This window comes from Zonotrichia leucophrys, unplaced genomic scaffold, assembly GCF_028769735.1.
Source record: "Zonotrichia leucophrys gambelii isolate GWCS_2022_RI unplaced genomic scaffold, RI_Zleu_2.0 Scaffold_34_1600103, whole genome shotgun sequence".
Lineage (NCBI taxonomy): Eukaryota > Metazoa > Chordata > Aves > Passeriformes > Passerellidae > Zonotrichia > Zonotrichia leucophrys.
The window spans coordinates 430,245-447,319 of record NW_026992239.1 but is presented as its reverse complement, the minus strand read 5'-3'; the positions used below and the strand labels follow the sequence as shown (position 1 = coordinate 447,319).

Below are 17,075 nucleotides of genomic sequence, written 5' to 3'. Positions count from 1 at the left end.
AGGGTTTTTGGATTTTGGGGATGGGGGTTTGGGATTTTGGGAAACCCCAGGGTTGGTTTTTTGGGGTTTCCCGGGGTTGGTTTTTGGGGATTGAGGTTGGTTTTTGGGAATCCCGGGGGGGGGAATTTAGAGATCTGGGTGGGATTTTGGGGGATGGGGTTGGGTTTTTTGGGGGTCTCACCCACTCCAGGGGGGTGTCCGGGGGGGGGTCGCAGGTGCCGGTTTGGGAGTGACCCCCCGTGCGCCCCGAGGGCTGCCCCCCCCCCCGGGCCCCACGGCACGGCGCCGCCTGTGGGCCCGCCCGGGCGGGGGGGCTGCCCCCCAGGGGGCGGCAACACCGGGCACCTGGCGGGGGGGCTGCGGGGGACCCGGGCGTGCGCAGCGGTGAGAGACCCCCCCCCAAAAAAAAATCCCCCAAAAACCCCCCCGGGACACCCCAAAAAAATCTCCCGGGGCAACTTAAAAACCCCCGGGTCCCCCAAAAAAAACCCCCCTGGACACCCCAAAAATTCCTCCGGGGAGCTCCAAAAATCCGCCCCGGGACACCCCCCAAAAATTCCCCCGGGAATCCCCCAAAAACCCCCCCCCGGGCATCCCCAAAACCCCCCCGGGGAACCCCAAAAAACCCCCCCCCCGAGATACCCAAAAACCCCCGGGAAAACCCCACAAAAAAAAAAAAAAAACCTGGGATACCCCAAAAAACCCCACCGGGATAGCCCAAAAATCCGCCTGGGACACCCCAAAAATTCCTCCTGGGATGCCCCAAAAGTTCCCCCGGGATACCCCAAAAATCCCCCAGGATACCCCAAAAACCCCCGAGATCCCCAAACCCCACAGAGACCCCAAACTCACCTGGCGGGTGGACCCTGATGTGCGACCCCTCCCCAAAAATAACCCCGAGAACCCCCAAAAACTCCCCAAACTCAGGAGGGACCCCCAAAACCCCCCAAGGACCCCCCAAAGCTCCCAAACCCCTTTGGCACCCCCCAAAATCCTTCCTGAATCCTCCCCAAAATCCCTTCCTAAGACCCCTCAAACACCTCAAATCCTTCTCAAGACCCCCAAACCTCCTCTCTGTAGCCCCTAAGGACCCCCCAGAACCCCCCAGGACCCCCCAAAACCCCCCAGGACCCCCCAAAATCCCCCTCCCCACAGGGATGAGGTCGGACTCGGAGATCGCCATCATCATCGACGGCCCCCGCGCGCTGGCGGGTGAGGGAGGGTCCGGATTTTTGGGGTGTCCCCGATATTTGGGGGGGGTCCCCGATGTTGGGGGGTCCCCCCCGATGTCCGTGTGACCCCCCCCGACCCCTCCCCACAGACGGGATCCCCTTTTTCCGCTCGGCCAACGGGGTGATCCTGACACCGGGGGACGCCCAGGGCCGGATCCCCCCCAAATATTTCCTGCGGGTTCTGCAGCTGCGGCCGCACCGTGAGGAGGGGGGGACCCCAAAATTGGGGGGTGGGATCGGGGGATTTGGGGGGAGACCCCAAAATTTGGGGGTCAAATGGTTTGGGGAGATTATTCAGGGATTTGGGGAGGGATGGTAAAGTTGGGGGGCTGGAGAGGTCGGGGAGTTTGGGGGAGACCCCAAAATTGGGGGGTGGGATTGGGGGTTTTAGGGGAGACCCCAAAATTTGGGGGGTCAAAGGGTTTGGGGGGGGGGGGTTATTCAGGGATTTTGGGGAGGGATCATGAAATTGGGGGGCTGGGAAGGTTGGGGGGACCCCAAAATTGGGGGGTTTCAAGGGGTGGAGGGGACTGGGGGATTTGAGGGACACCCCAAAAGCTGGGGAGGGGTTTGAGGGGACTCTGGGATTTGAGGGGGACCCCAAAACTGGGGGGAATTGGGGGGGGCACTGAGGGGGTTTTGGGTGTCTCAGGGTTTGGGGGGTCTGGGGTTGGGATTTGGGGGGGGCAGGGATTTGGGGGGGGTCCCGTTGCCATGACAACAGCTCTTCTTTCTCCCCCCCCCCCCAGGGTGTGAACTGCCCCTGGACGGACCCTGGGATGAGAAGGGGGGAGAGACCCCCGGATGAGGATTTGGGGGAGGGGTCTGATCCCCCCTCCAACAAGAATTTGGGGGGTTCCGACCTCTCCCCCCATAAGGATTTGGGGGGGGTCTGAGCCCCCCAGGCCCCACAGACTCAAATAAAGGCTCCCTGAACACCACGAGCGTCTCATGGAGGGGTCAGAGCTCAAACCCACCCCCCAAAATAACACCGTGAGGGGGGGGGACCCAGGACCCCCCCAGTCCCTCCCAGTCCATCCCAGTCCCTCCCAGCTTCCCCCCATCGGATTTCACACAGAAATTCTCCTTTATTGCCACATCCACCGGGATCTGGGGGTTCCCGGGGAGGGGTCCCGGAGGATTTTGGGGGTCCCGGAGGATTTTGGGGGTCCCTCAGCAGATCCCGCACGTTTCCCTGCGGCCGAAGCGGCGCCGCCGGGGCTCGAGGCTCCTCCGCAGCTCCTCATCCTCCTCCAGCGCCCTGCGGGGGTCGGGCAGGGCTGGACCCCCCAAAAATCCCCTCCCAGGACCCCTCCCAGGACCCCTCCCCATCCACCTCAAGACCCTCGACAGCCCTAAATCCCCCCAGGAGCTCCCTGTGCCACCCCTGAGCCCCCCGAACCCCTCCCGGGACCCCCGCAAACCCGCCGGGACCCCTCCTCGGTGTCCCCCCGCTGTCTCCCCGGTGTTCCCCCGGTGTCCCCCCGGTGTCCCCACGCTGTCCCCACGGTGTCCCCACGCTGTCCCCCGGTGTCCCCACCTGCTCTCGCGGCGGTGCCGGTCCCGCACCAGCCGGTCCCGCCGGTTCACCAGTGCCACCAGTTCCTCCAGTAAGAGCTGCTCGCGTTCGCGCTGCGCCGGCGGCTTCTGCCACTCTGGGGATGTCCCCAAAAAAGTCCCCAAATGTCCCCAAAAAGTCCCCAAATGCCTTTGTGTCCCCCCCCCGGTGCCTCCTTCTGTGCCTGGCACCCGCTGTGTCTGTGTCCCCAAATGTCCCTAAGTGTTCCCAATGTCCCCATGTCCCACCCGATGTCCCCACAAATGTTCTCCTGCCATCCCCAGTGTCCCCAAATGTTCTCCTGTCCCCTCCAATGTTCTCTCCATCCCCAATGTCCCCATCCTACCCTTTGTTCCCAATGTCCCCGTCCCCAGTGTGTCCAGAATGTCCCCTCGATGTTCCCAATGTTCCCCCATCCCCAATGTCCCCCCAACGTCCCCAGTGTCCCCTCGATGTCCCAATGTCCCCAGTGTCCCCTCGATGTCCTAATGTCCCCAGTGTCCCCCCAGTGTCGATGTCCCCAGTGTCCCCCCTGTCCCCAATGTTGCACCCTCTGTCTCCATGTCCTCCCCTGTCCCCAGTGTCCCCTCAATGCCCCACTGCCCCCCTGTTCCCAATGTCCCCAATGTCCCCCCGATGTCCCCCCCATCCCCAATATCCCCTCTAGGTCCCAGTGTCCCCAATGTCCCCTCAATGCCCCACTGCCCCCCTGTTCCCAATGTCCCCAATGATGTCCCCCCGATGTCCCCGATGTCCCCATTGTCGCACCCTCTGTCCCCAGCAGCCCCCGCAGCTCCCGGCTCAGCAGCTCAAAGCGCCGCTCCAGGTCCCGCTCCTGCGCCCTGGGGGTGACACGAGGGGACAAAAACGGGGACAAAAGGGGACAAGGAGATGTCACCGGGGCTGGCAGAGCCCCTCCCGCAGCATCCCGGACACGGGAGCCGGGGGGGGGCACAGGGAGGGGACACGGGGGGAGTGTGGCGATGTCGCAGCGATGTCACCGCGGTGTCACCGCGGTGTCGCCGCTGTCCCCTCACAGCAGCTGCAGCTGGTCCTGGCGCCGCACCAGCAAATTCCGCTGCTGCACCAGCGAGAACCAGGCCCGGAGCAGCCGCTCCTCGCGGGCGGGGTCCGCGCCTGGGGACACGGGGACAGCGGGGACGTTGGGGACAATGAGGGGATTGGGGACAGCGGGGATGTTGGGGACAGTGATGACATCGGGGGGACTGGGGACAATGGGGGATATTTGGGACATCGAGGGGATTGGGGATATTGGGGAATATTAGGGAATATTGGGGACATTGGGGCATTGGGGACATTAGGGATGTTGGGGACATTGGGTACAGTGGGGACATCAGGGACATTGGGGGACTGGGGACATTGGGGGACAATGGGGACATTGGGGACATGGGGACATTGGGGACATTGGGGATATTGGGGATTGGGGACATCAGGGAAATTGGGGACGTTGGGGAAATCAGGGACATTGGGGACATCAAGGACATTGGGGACATTGTGGGCCACGTGCCCTCGATGTCCCCCTGGTGTCCCTCCTTTCCCTTGTCCTCAATGCCCAATGTCCCCAATGACCCCTCTCTGTCCCCAAACCCCAATGCCCCTGTCCCAAACATCCCCCTGTCCTTGCTGTCCCCCCAATGTCCCCAGTGTGTCCCCAATGTCCCCTCACCGCTGTCCATCAGCTCCCGCAGTTCCCGCTCCAGCGCCGGGGCCTGAGCGTCCAACCGGGCCTGCTCCTGCTCCAGGGCCAGCAGCTCTGCTGTCACCCACTGTCCCTGTCACCCATGGGGACATCGGTGTCACCCCTGTGTCACCCCTGTGTCACCCACTGTCCCTGTCACCGTGGGGACATCGGTGTCACCTCTGTGTCACCTCTGTGTCACCCACTGTCCCTGTCACCGTGGGGACATCGGTGTCACCCCTGTGTCACCCCTGTGTCACCCACTGTCCCTGTCACCGTGGGGACATCGGTGTCACCTCTGTGTCACCCCTGTGTCACCCACTGTCCCTGTCACCGTGGGGACATCGGTGTCACCTCTGTGTCACCCATGGCTGTCCCTGCCCTCCTCACAATGTCCCCCTCCCCCTGTCCCCAGTGTCCCCCCCACTGTCCCCATGTCCCCCCCTCCCCATGTCCCCATTGTCCCCACTGTCCCCATGTCCCCCCCACTGTCCCCATTGTCCCCAATGTCCCCCCCGTGCCCCCTTACCCCGCTCTCCTCCTCGGGGGTCTCCGGGGGCTCCCTGGGGGTCTCTGGGGGGGTCCCGACGTCACCCTGGGGACAGAGGGGGGGTCGGGGGGGTTCGGGAGGGGCATTTTGGGGGTCTCTGATGGGGGGGGGGTCTCACCTTGGGGGGGGGGTCCCGCAGGCGGGGGAAGCTCCTGGAGCGGGGGGGGGGCGTGGGGAGACCCCTCCCCACCCCCACGGGCCGGGGGGAGCGGGGGGGGGGCTCGGGCACTGCCGCCCCCTCCCCAAATACTGGGGGGGGGTCTTGGGGGGGCTCCCCCTCAACGGGGCCGAGCCGGGGGTCCCGGGGGGGGCTCCCCCCCTCATTCAGGGTCTCGGTTTGGGGGTCCTGGGGGGGCTCCCCCTCCATGGGGGGCTCTGGGGGGGTCTCCCCCTGCTCTGTGTCCATCTGGGGGGGGTCTGGGGGGGTCTCTTGGGGCCCCCCCTCGCTGACGCTGATTTGGGGTTTCTGGGGGGTCCCCGTTGGGGTCTCTGGGGGGATCTGGGGGTCCAGGGGGGGCTCTTGGGGCTCCTCCTCAATGGAGCCGCTCTGGGGGCGCGGGGGGGTCGTTTGGGGCCCCCCCTCGATGACGTCACTCTGGGGGTTTAAGGGTGTCCCCGGGGGCGTCGTTTGGGGTCTCCCCTCGGTGACGTCACTCTGAAGGTCCGGGGGAGTTTCTGGAGGGGGCGTTTGGGGTCCCCCCTCTGTGACGTCACTCCGGGAATCTGGGGGCGTCCCCGGGGGGGTCTTTTGGGGTCCCCCCTCGATGACGTCACTCCAAAGGTCCGGGGGCGTCCCTGGGGGTTTGGTTTGGGGTCCCCCCTCGATGACGTCACTCTGGGGGTTTAGGGGTGTCCCCGGCGGCGTCGTTTGGGGTCCCCCCTCGATGACGTCACTCTGAAGGTCCGGGGGGGTCGTTTGGGGTCCCCCCTCGATGACGTCACTCCGAAGGTCCGAGGGCCTCCCTGGGGGTTTGGTTTGGGGTCCCCCCTCGATGACGTCACTCAGGGGGTCAGGGGGTGTCCCCTGGGGGGTCGTTTGGGGTCCTCCCTTTATGACGTCACTCCGAAGGTCCGGGGGGGTCTCTGGGGGGGTCGTTTGGGGCCCCCCCTCGATGACGTCACCCGGTGATTCCGGGGGTCTCCCCTCCTCGATGGAGCCGCTCTGGGGGTCCGGGGGGTTCTCTTGGGGCCCCCCCTTGGTGACGTCACTCCGAGGGTCCGGGGGGGTCCCCGGGGGGGTCCCCAGGATTGCCCGGACCTGGCTGAGGAAGGTCATGACCCCCAGGCTGTCGGGGGTCTCCATGTCCGAGGGGTCCAGGAGCCGCGGGACCCCCAGGGCAGCGAAGGCATCGAAGGCCTGCAGAGGGGGGGAGGGGAATTTGGGGAGGGGGGGGGTCAAGGTGGGGGGGGACCCCCAAGCCTGGACCCCCCCCCGGCCCCCCCCACGCACCCGTTTGTTGTTGCCCCGGTGGTCCCGGGGGTCCAGAGCGCTGAAATCACTGCGGGGAGGGGGGGGGGTTTGGTCACTGTGGGGGTCCCCAAGTGACCCAACCCCCCCCCCCCAAAAGGGTCCCCCCAACATTTCAGGGGGGCTCTGACCCCTCCCCATCCATGGGTGAACCCCCAAATTGCTCCTCAACCGCCCCCCTTGTGCCCCAATTCCCCCAGGGGTCCTCTCTGTCCCCTGGGACCCCCCCAAACCCCACAGGACCCCCCGAAACCCCAAGGACCCCCCCAGGATCCCCCCAAACCCCACAGAACCCCCCAGGACCCCCCAAACCACACAGGACCCCCCAAGATCCCTCTAAAACCCCAAGGATCCAACTGTGACCCCCCCTTAAACCCTCCAGGACCCCCCCAAACCCCCCAGGATCCCCCCCTATCCCCCCCAAACCCCTTCATGTCCCCTCCCAAACTTTCCTGACCTTCATGTGTCCCCCAAACCCCCAGAACCCCCCAGGATCCCCCCAATACCCCCAGGACCCCCCCAAGTCCCCCAAACCCCACTCCTCCCAAACCTCCAGGACCCCCAGGACCCCCCAAACCCCCCAGGACTCCCCCAAACATCCAGACCCCCCCCCAAGTTTCCCCAACCTCAGGACCCTCAACCCTCCATGTACCCCCAAACCCCCAGACATCCCAGGGTCCCCAACCCCCCCCAGGACCCCCCAAGCCCTCCCCTCCCTCTGCCCCAGTGCCCCACCCCTCCATCTCTCGGGGTCTCAGCCGGTGCAGGAGGGCGCAGAACCCCAACCCGCTGCTCCAGGACCCCCCGAAATCGGCGATGGAGACCCCCGGGTACCCGGCCGTGACCCCCCGGCACCAGGCCAGGAGCGCCCCGCGACCCCCGGGGGGGTCCTGGGGGGAAAATGGGGAGGGGGTCAGCATCGAGAGACCCCTCCCCTAATACAGAGAGAGCCCCCCAATACAGAGAGACCCCCAAAACACAGAGAGACCCCCAAATACAGAGAGATCCCCCAGCATAGAGCGAGACCCCCAATACAGAGAGACCCCGCCCCAAAACCCAGGGACCCCCCCCAATACAGAGAGACCCCCCCAATATAGAGAGACCCCTCAATACAGAGAGACCCCCAAAACACAGAGACCCCCCCAGCACAGAGAGACCCCCCCAAACTCCCATGGGACCCCCCCCCCTCCATTGAGGGGGTCCCCACATTCCCCTCCCCCCCCAATTCAGGGGTCCCCGCCCCCCACTCACCGTGGTTATTTCGGGGGGGGGCTGTGGGGGGTCCCTCCGTGTCCCCAAATTGGGGGGGTCCCGGCTGGGAGGGGGCGCTGGGAGGGGGGGGGAGAGGCCGGTCAGGGACCCCCCCCCCAATCCAGAGACACCCCCGGAATTGGGGGGACACTGGGGGGGGGGGGTTGGGGACATTGGGGACACTTTGGGGACATATTTGGGACACTTTGGGACTACTTGGGGACACATTGGAACACCTTGGGACACTTTGGGACATTTGGGACACACTGAGGACATTGGACACTCTGGAGAACACATTGGGGACACATTTGGGGACATTTGGGACATTTGGGGACACATTGGGGACACACTGGGAACACATTGGGACACATTTGAGGTCACATTTGGGACACACTGGGGACATATGGAGACACTTGGGACACTTTGGGATCATTGGGGACACATTGGGACACCGTGGGTGGGACATTGGGGACACATTGAGGACACCTGGGGACACTGGGGACACATTGGGGACACCGGGCGGGGTTGGGGACACTGGGGACACATTGGTGACATTGTGGACACACCTCGGGGCGCAGGGGTGGCGCCCCCCGCCCTGTGTGTCCCCCCCTCGTCCTCGGGGTCACTCTCGAAGTCCCCAAGGTCGGCCACGTCCCCGGGGGGGCTCAGGCTGGTGACACTCTGCATGTCCTCGTCCCTGGGGGGGGGGACAGTGTCACCAGGGGGTCACCGGGGGGGTCACCAAGGCCCCCCCAGCCTCAATGGGGACCCCCTGGTGTCACCATTCCCCCAATGTCCCCAATGTCCCCGTTCCTCCCTGATGTCCCCAATGTCCCCCCAATGTCACTTCAATGTCCCCAATGTCCCAAATGTCCCCTCAATGTCCTCAAGTCCCCCAGTCCCCCTGATGTCCCCAATGTCCCCTCAATGTCCCCAGTGTCCCAAATCCCCCAATGTTCTCCCTGTCCCCATTCCTCCTTGATGTCCCCAAGTCCCCCCGATGTCCCCAACTGTCCTCCCCTTCCCCAATGTCTCCCAATGTCCCCCTGTCCCTCAATGTCCCTCGATGTCCCCTCATGTCCCCAATGTCCCCGTCCCCAATGTCCCCTGTCCTCTCTCGATGTCCCCAATGTCCCTCCCAATCCCCCAATTCCCCAAATCCCTCAATGTCCCCATGTCCCCTCATGTCTCCCCAATGTCCCCCAATCCCCCAATGTCCCCATGTCCCCAGATGTCCCCATGTCCCCCCGTCCCCATGATGTCCCTGATGTCCCTTCAAGTTCCCCAATCTCCCAATGTTCCCCTGATGTCCCCAATGTCCCCAATGTCCCCTGATGTCCCCAATGTCCCCCTCCCCATTCCCCAATGTCTCCAATGCCCCAATGTCCCAAATCCCCCCAATGTCCCAAATCCCCCCAATGTCCCCAATGTCCCCCCGATGTCCCCAAGCCGTACGTGGGGTGTCCCTCCATGAGGACGAGCCCGCGCAGCCGCAGCCGCAGCGTCGCCGTTGTCACCTTGCGTGTGCGGGGCCGCAGGGACAGGGACAGGGCCGTGTCCCCAACCCCCGCCAGGCGCCCCAGCTCCAGTGGGGCCGCGGCCACCACCGAGCGCCGGCCCCGGACACCGCGCACGCAGCGACACGGGACACGTGGGACCGGGATGGGGGACCCGAGGGACAGGGACATGGGGACCACCGGGACCGCTGGGAGACCCACAGCTGGACAGCTGGGGACACAGCGGGCACAGATGGGGACACCCGGACAGCTGGGGACACTGGGACAGGGACAGATGGGGACACTCTGGGGACAGCCTGGGGACACCGGGGACCGCGTGGGGACACTGGGGACAGCTGGGGACACGGGGACAGATGGGGACACTGGGGACAGCTGGGGACACTGGGGACAGCTGGGACAGCTGGGGACAGCTGGGGACACTGGGGACAGCTGGGGACAGCCACGGATACCCAGGGACAGATGGGGACACCGGGGACAGATGGGGACAGCTGGGGACACTGGGACAGATGGGGAGACTGGGGACAGCTGGGGAACAGCTGGGGACAGATTTGGACAGCTGGGACAGATGGGGACAGATGGGGACACCGGGGACAGATGGGGATATTGGGGATATTGGGGACACCGGGGACAGCTGGGGACACCTGGGGATATTGGGGACAGTTGAGGGACACCGGGGACAGATGGGACAGCTGGGGACAGCTGGGGACATCGCAGGTTAGGGCATGGGGACAGCTGGGGACAACCAGGGACACCCAGGGGACATTGGGGACAGCTCGGGGACACCACGGGCTGGGGCACGGGGACAGCTGGGGACAGCCAGGGGACCCCAATATCCCCCACCCCAAGGGACCCCAATGTCACCCAGGGGACCCCCAGGGACCCCCAAGGACCCCCCGGTTTCCCCCCCATTGTTCCTGTTGTGCCCTCCCCCCGTTTTTGGAGTCCCCTCCATTTTTGGGGTCCCCTCCCCATTTTTGGGCCCCCTCCCCATTTTTGGGGGTCCCCGCCCCTCTCACATTGACCACGAGGAAGTTCCAGGTTTTGTCATCGAAGGCGGCGGCCTGGGGGTCCTGGGGGGGCACGGGGGGGTCACTGGGGGGGGTTGGGGACACATCGGGGGGGGTTTGGGGACACGGGGGGGGGGTCCGGGGGGGTCGCACGTACCCGGTACAGGGTCACGACCACCTCGAGGGTCTCGGGCACCACCCAGACCACCATGCCCCGCCGCGGGTCCTGGATGCCCGGCTGCCACCTGCGGGGCTGCACCCCCCGTCAGGGACCCCCAAAACCCCCCGGGACCCCCAAACCAACCCTGAGCCCCCCGGGACCCCCCCGGGACCCCCAAACCATCCCTGACCCCTCGGCTGCCACCTGCGGGGCTGCACCCCCCGTTCAGGGACCCCCCAAAACCCTCCGGAACCCCCCCAAATCAACCCTGATCCCCCCAAACCATCCCTGACCCCTCCCGGAACCATCCGAGACCCCCAAACCAACCCTGACCCCCTCAGGACCCCCAAACCATCCGTGATGCCCCCTAAAAACCCCCCCAAAACCACCCATGACCCCCCCCCCCCAGTCATCCCCACCCCCCCCGGGCTCCCCAGAGACCCCCAAAGACCCCCCCAGAACCTCCCCAGCTCTCACCTGTGGGGCTGCACCCCCCATCAGAGACCCCCAAATCCCCCCAGGACCCCCCTAAACCCCCCCAGGACCCCCCCAAACCCCACCGAGACCCCCCCAGGACCCCCCTCCAGGACCCCCCAGACCCCACTGAGACCCCTCAAAACCCCCTGGGACCCCCCCCAAACCCCACCAGGACCCCCTCAAACACCCCCACGGACCCTCCAAACCCACCAGGACCTCCACAAATCCCCCAGGGACCTCCCCCCCAAGGACCCCCAAAACCCACCGAGACCCCCATAAACCCCCCCCGGGACCCCCCAAAATGCCCCCAGGACCCCTCCCCACCTTGGAGCAGACCCTGCGCTGCCGCCGGCTCCACACCACGGTCAGTCTGTCGGGGGTCCTGAGGGGGGGCAGGGGGCGTCAGGACCCCCCCAAACCGCCCCCCACCCTCCCCAAGACCCCCAAAATCTCCCCCTCCCCCCACTCCAACACCCCCAAATTGACGCCCCCCCCCAAAATTGATGCCCCCCCCCCCCCTCGGGACCCCCAAACCGCGCCCCCTCCCCTCCCCCACCCACCGAGGGGGGTCACGGCTAAATTTGGGGCCGGGGGGGGAAACCGGACACCCCTGGGGGGGGATGGGCAGGGGGGGTTCTCCCTCCCCCCCCCCCTTGGCGTTATTTTTAACCCGACCCCATTTATGGACATTTTATACTCAAAATTAACCCGGAGGGGGAATTTTGGGGGGTCCTGGGGGGGTCCCCAGGGATTTTTTTGGGGGGGGTCGTTGATTTGAGGGGTCCCTGGGGGGTTTTGGGGGGGTCCGAGGGTTCTCGGAGGTTTTTTTCTGGGAGGGGTCCTGTGGTTTTTTTGGGGGGGGGTCTCAGAGATTTTGGGGGTTCCTGGGGGGGGTTTGGGGTCCCTCCCCCACACTTGGGGGGGGTCTCAGAGGATTGGGGGGGGTCCCGGGGGAGTTTTGGGGGGAAATTCCATTAATTTGGGGGGGGGGGTCCCGGGTGGGTCCCAAGGGTTTTTTGGGGGGGGGGGTGGGGTCCCATAAATTTGGGGGGGAATCCCAGAAAATTTCGGAATTCCCAGAAATTTTTGGGGTGGTCCCGAGGGATTGCGGTCCCACAAATTCGAGGTGAAGCCCAGAAAATTTGGAAATTCCCACGGATTTTGGGGGGGGGATCCCAGCGGGTCGGGGGCATCCACGAGAATTTGGGGGTGTCCGTGGGGGGGGTCCCGTGGGGGTCTCCGGGGTTTTTCTTTGTGGGGGCAGAACCCACGGAATTTGGGGGGAATCCTGGAAGATTTGGGAATTCCCGGAGATTTTGGGGGGGGGGGTCCCGGGGGGGGCGTCTCACAAATTTGGGGGGAATCTCAGAAGATTTGGGAATTCCCACGGATTTTGGGGGGGTCCCGGTGGGGTCCGGGGGCGATTTGGGGGGGTCCCGGGGTTGTTTTTTTTTGGGGGGGTTCTCACGAATTTGGGTTGAATCGCAGAAGATTTGGAAACTCCCACGGACTTTGGGGGGGTCCCGGTGGGTCGGGGGTCCCGGGGGGGATTTGGGGGTGTCCGGGGTGGGGGTGTGGGGGGGGGGTCACTCACCAGCTGCCCCCCCCCTCCACCAGCAGCTCCTCCAGCGTGGCCTCGAAGCGAACTTTGGCCGCGCGTTTCCCCGCGCGCTGCAGCCGCTTCCACACGCTCCCCATGGACCCCCCGGGACCCCTCCCCAAAATAAAAAAACCTCCAAAATAAACCCCCTCAAAAAATAAAAAAAAAACCCGGGACCCCTCCCCAAAATAAAACCCCCCCGGGGGTCCCCAAAGCCGCCGCCCCCCCCCCCCGGGGCGCTGCAGGGATCGCGATCTGTCGCGACAGCTCCGAACCCCCCCCAAGCCCCCCCCCCCCCAGCGTGGGAAATCGGAGAGGGGGAGGGGGGGAGGGGCGGCCCCACCCCCACCGCGCGGCCCCTCCCCCACCCCAGAGGATTTGGGGGCGGGTTTGGGGTCGGATCCGGGGGTTTGGGGTCGGGGTTGGGCTCGAGTTCGGTACCGAATCAACGATTTTATCCCAAATCCCTTTTAGAGAAATTCCCTTTTATCCCAAATCCCTTTTAGAGAAAACCAAATCCCTTTTACATCCAATTTATATCAAATTCATTTTATACTGAACCCCTTTTAAACCAAATTTATTTTATACCAGTTTACTTTTTTATCAAGTTCCTTTCGTACTGAATTTATTTTATACCAAATTTATTTCTATCAGAACCTTTCATAGTAAATCCCTTTTATATTCAATTTATTTTATATCAAATCCCTTTTATACCGAATTTATTGTATATCAAAATTCTTTTTCTATGGAATTTATTTTATATTAAATCCCTTTATACCAAATCCTAAATATAAAATGCCTTTTATACCAAATTTGTGTCGAATCCTTTTATATCAAACCCTTTATCCCAAATTCCCTTTTTATACCAAACCCTTCTATATAAAATGTATTTTATATCAATCACTTTTATCCCAAACTCCATTTCACACCGAACCCCGTTATACCAAATTTGTATCAAATCCTTTTCTATAAAATGCCTTTTATCCCAAACCCTTTATCCCAAATCCCTTTTATATCAGTCTTTTCTATCAAATCCCTTTTATATAAAATTATTCTATATAATTTTCACACCAAAAACTTTTTATACCAAACCTTTCAGACCAAACCCTTTTATATCCAATTTCTATCAAATAATTTTATGTCAAACTCCTTTTATCCCAAGCCCTTTTATATAGAATTCTTTTCTATAAAATCCCTTTTACTTCAAACCCTTTTATATAAAATTTATTTTATATCAATCCCTTTTATCCCAAACTGCACGCCGAACCCTGTTATACCAAATTTGTATTAAACCCCTTTAAATCAAACCCTTTTCTATCAAACCCTTTTCTATCAAACCCTTTTATATCAAACCCTTTTCTATCAAACCCTTCATCCCAAATTCATTTTATATCAAATCTCTTTTATACCAAACCCTTTCATATAAAATTTATTTTACATCAATCACTTTTAAAACTCCCATTTCACACCAAACCCGGGTGTTTAATCTGGAGCCGTGTCCTGGGGGGGCTCTGAGGTGGCTCCCGGGGGTCTCAGGGAATCCCAGGGAGGGGTCCAGGGTGGCTCCCAGGGTATCCTGGGGGTCTCGGGGCATCCTAGGGGGGGTTTCAGACAGTCCTGGGTGGGTCTGGGGTGGCTCCTGGGGGTCTCACAATGTCCCGGGGGTCTCAGAATGTCTTGGGGTGCCCTGAAGGGGGTCCCGGGGTCTCAGGGTGCCCAGGGGGGGTCTCAGGGTGTCCTGGGGGGTGTCCGGGGTGAGGCTCAGGGGGTCTCAGATTGCCCTGGGGTGGCTCCCGGGGGTCTCACAATGTCCTGGGGGTCTCAGAATACCTCAGCCTGCCCCGGGGGTGGCTCTTGGGGTCTCAGAATGTCTCGGGGTGCCCTGAGGGTGGTCCCGGGTGGCTCAGGGTGCCCGGGGGGTCTCAGGGTGTCCTGGGGGGTGTCCGGGGTGAGGCTCAGGGGTCTCAGATTGCCCTGGGGTGGCACCGGGGCTCTCAGAATGTCCCGGGTCTCAGAATACCTCAGCCTGCCCCGGGGGTGGCTCTGGGGGTCTCAGAAAGTCTCGGGGTGCCCCGAGGGGGGTCCCGGGTGGCTCCCGGGGGTCTCAGGGTGCCCAGGGGGGGCTCAGGGTGTCCTGGGGGGTGTCCGGGGTGAGGCCTCAGAGTGTCTCAGATTGCCTGGGGTGGCTCCGGGGGTCTCACAATGTCCTGGGGGTCTCAGAAAGTCTCGGGGTGCCCCGGGGGTGGCTCTGGGGGTCTCAGAAAGTCTCGGGGTGCCCCGAGGGGGGTCCCGGGTGGCTCCCGGGGGGCTCCAGGTCCCGCAGCCCCCGCAGGGCCAGGGCGCAGTCCCGCACCAGGCGGCAGAGGCGGGCGCTGCCCTCCACGGAGCCGCTGCGGGGCAGCTCCCGCGCCGCCCAGAGCAGCTTCTGCAGCAGCGCCGCCCGCGCCGCCGCCACCGCGGCCCCGGTGCCGCCATCGCCATCGGCACCGGCATCGGTACCGCCAACACCGGGGGGCTCCGGGGCCGGGCGGGGGGAGCCCCGGAACGCGGCGGCCGCGCCCTCGCAGCGCTCGGGGCGGGGAGGGGCGGAGGGAGGGGCGGCGGCTGCGGGAGGGGAAGGGGGGGAGGTGAGGAGGGGGCACAAAACCTTTGGGGTTCTCCCACCTCACCCCCGAATCCGGTCAGGTGCAAAATTGCCAAAAAATTTCCAGCCCACCCCCCTCAAATTCCCCAATTCCTCCCCCAAAAATCTCCCAATTCTTCACCCCAAAATCCTGAGTTCCCCCTCCGCGCTCAAAATCGCCAATTTCCACCCCACAAAATGCTGAGTTTCCCCCTACCCAAAATCTCCAATTCCCATCGCCCAAAATCCTAAATTTCCCCCCCCCAAAAAAAGAATTTTTCCCCCAAAATTCCCAATTTTCCTCCCAAAATCCCAAATTTCCCCCCCTCCAAAAGCCCGAGTTGCTCCCCCACAAAATTCCCAATTCTCCGCCCTCAAAATCCCCAATTCCTCCCAAAAATCACCACTGTCCCCCCAAAAAACAGAATTCTTCCCACAAAAATCCCCAATTCCCCCTCAAATTCGCCAATTCCTCCCCTCAAAATCCCCAATTTCCATCCCCCAAAATCCTGAATTTTCCCCTACTCAAAATCTCCAAGTCCCCCCCCAAATCCCCAATTCCCCCCACCCAAAAATCCCAAATCCCCAACTCAAAATCCCCAATTCCTGCCCCAAATTCCCCAATCCCCCACCCACCCAAAATCCCCAATTTCCCCACCCAAAATCCCCAAATCTCCAACTCAAAATCCCCAATTTCCCTCCCCAAAAATCCCCAATTCCCTCCTCCCCAAAATCCTGAATTCCCCCCCCAAAATCCCAAATCCATCCCCCCCAAACTCTCCATTTCCCTCACCCCAAATTCCCCAATTTCCCCCCAAAATTCCCCAATTCCCGCCCCCCCAACCCCCAAAATCCCCAATTTCCTCCCCAAATTCCCCATTTTCCCCCAAATTCCCCATTTTCCCCCATCCCGCACCGTGTCCCTGCTCGGGGTCCTGGCAGCTCACGCACAGCAGCCGCTGCTCCTTGTCCTGCAGCAGAATCGTCTGTGGGGGCACGGGGGGGTCACGGGGGACCGGGACCCCTCCCCCACCCCCTCCGGTACCGCCCAATTCCCGGGGGGGTCCCGGGGGGGGGTCCCGGTGCTCCCCCCCCGCTCACCCCGCACTCCGGGCAGGAGCTCCCCAACATTCGGTACCCCCGGAGCAGCAGCGCCCCCATGGCCCGGCTCGCCCGGTCCAGCCGCTCCCGCCGCGCCTCGGCCTCGTCCATGCCTAGGGGGGAGTACCCGGTTACCGGGGAGGGGTCTCGGTTACCGGAGGAGGGGTCTCGGTTACCGGAGGGGTCCCAAACCGCGGGGAGAGCGGGTGAAGGGGGACTGGGATGAGCTGGAGGGGACTCGGACCGGCGGGAAGGGGAACGGGAGGGTCACGGGGCGGCCCTGGGATGGCGGGGGGGGGGTCCCGGGAAGGTCCCGGTAATGGCGGAGAGGGTCAAGGAGAGGATTCTCAGGGCTCGGCGCGGTCCCGGTGGCGGGTGGGGGTTCCGGGCTGGCTCCCGGTGGTCAGGGGGGGGTCCCGGGAGGGATCCGCGCCCCGGGGGGTCCCGCCGGTGCCTCACCGCCGTTCAACGCCATGATGGTCGCTGCGGAGACGGCGTCGCGGCGGAAGTGACGTAACACAACACAGAATTCCGGGCAGAAACAGCGACGCGAATTTGTGAAATAAATTCCGGGCGGCAAATAAGTCCCAGGGCGCGTGACTGAAATGGGGTCGGAGCCCCCGTGCGGCGTAAATTTGCATAACCCCGCCTCCCTCCCGCCATAGACCACGCCCATTCCTTCCAGCAATCTGATTCGCCGCTCAGGCCCCCTATTTGCATTCTCCCGAACAGAGCTGATTTGCATATTTCGCGCGGGATTTCAAAAATTCCGGATAGCGCTGCGCGCTGATTGGACAGAACCGGCCCCGCCCATCTCAGACTCCGCCCCCCA

At 63.1% G+C, this 17,075-nt stretch overlaps 3 protein-coding genes across 4 annotated transcripts in view; 1 reads left to right on the top strand and 2 right to left on the bottom strand.

The window, feature by feature from the left end:
- The window catches only part of TRPT1 (tRNA phosphotransferase 1), a 7,604-nt gene extending 5,431 nt beyond the window's left edge, over positions 1 to 2,173 (top strand). The window contains exons 5-7 of the mRNA XM_064737058.1: positions 1,156 to 1,212; positions 1,322 to 1,432; positions 1,982 to 2,173. Coding sequence (XP_064593128.1) covers positions 1,156 to 1,212; positions 1,322 to 1,432; positions 1,982 to 2,040 — 227 coding nt within the window. The 3' untranslated portion in view covers positions 2,041 to 2,173. The remainder of the gene's footprint in view (positions 1 to 1,155; positions 1,213 to 1,321; positions 1,433 to 1,981) is intronic.
- Positions 2,174 to 2,300: 127 nt separating this feature from the next.
- On the bottom strand, positions 2,301 to 14,113 carry EHBP1L1 (EH domain binding protein 1 like 1). Its single transcript, XM_064736958.1, has 16 exons — positions 13,994 to 14,113; positions 12,514 to 12,633; positions 10,440 to 10,535; positions 10,287 to 10,345; positions 9,214 to 9,381; positions 8,325 to 8,455; positions 7,759 to 7,835; positions 7,243 to 7,397; positions 6,490 to 6,538; positions 5,158 to 6,396; positions 5,019 to 5,084; positions 4,478 to 4,583; positions 3,828 to 3,927; positions 3,559 to 3,632; positions 2,773 to 2,887; positions 2,301 to 2,493 (listed from the first exon to the last, which is right to left on the bottom strand). Exons 1-16 carry the CDS (start codon positions 14,111 to 14,113, stop codon positions 2,406 to 2,408), a joined length of 2,763 nt encoding a protein of 920 aa, XP_064593028.1. The 3' UTR covers positions 2,301 to 2,405.
- On the bottom strand, positions 13,534 to 16,832 carry ZNRD2 (zinc ribbon domain containing 2). Of its 2 annotated transcripts, XM_064737020.1 has the most exons (5): positions 16,703 to 16,832; positions 16,244 to 16,356; positions 16,059 to 16,128; positions 14,739 to 15,123; positions 13,534 to 14,324 (listed from the first exon to the last, which is right to left on the bottom strand). In XM_064737020.1, the coding sequence occupies exons 1-4, from the start codon at positions 16,716 to 16,718 to the stop codon at positions 14,777 to 14,779; spliced, it is 546 nt and encodes a 181-aa protein (XP_064593090.1). In that variant the 5' UTR covers positions 16,719 to 16,832; the 3' UTR covers positions 13,534 to 14,324; positions 14,739 to 14,776. The 2 variants fall into 2 exon arrangements, with proteins under 2 accessions (XP_064593090.1, XP_064593089.1); XM_064737019.1 differs by lacking the exon at positions 13,534 to 14,324 and having other exon boundaries at positions 14,731 to 15,123.
- Positions 16,833 to 17,075: the final 243 nt, after the last annotated feature.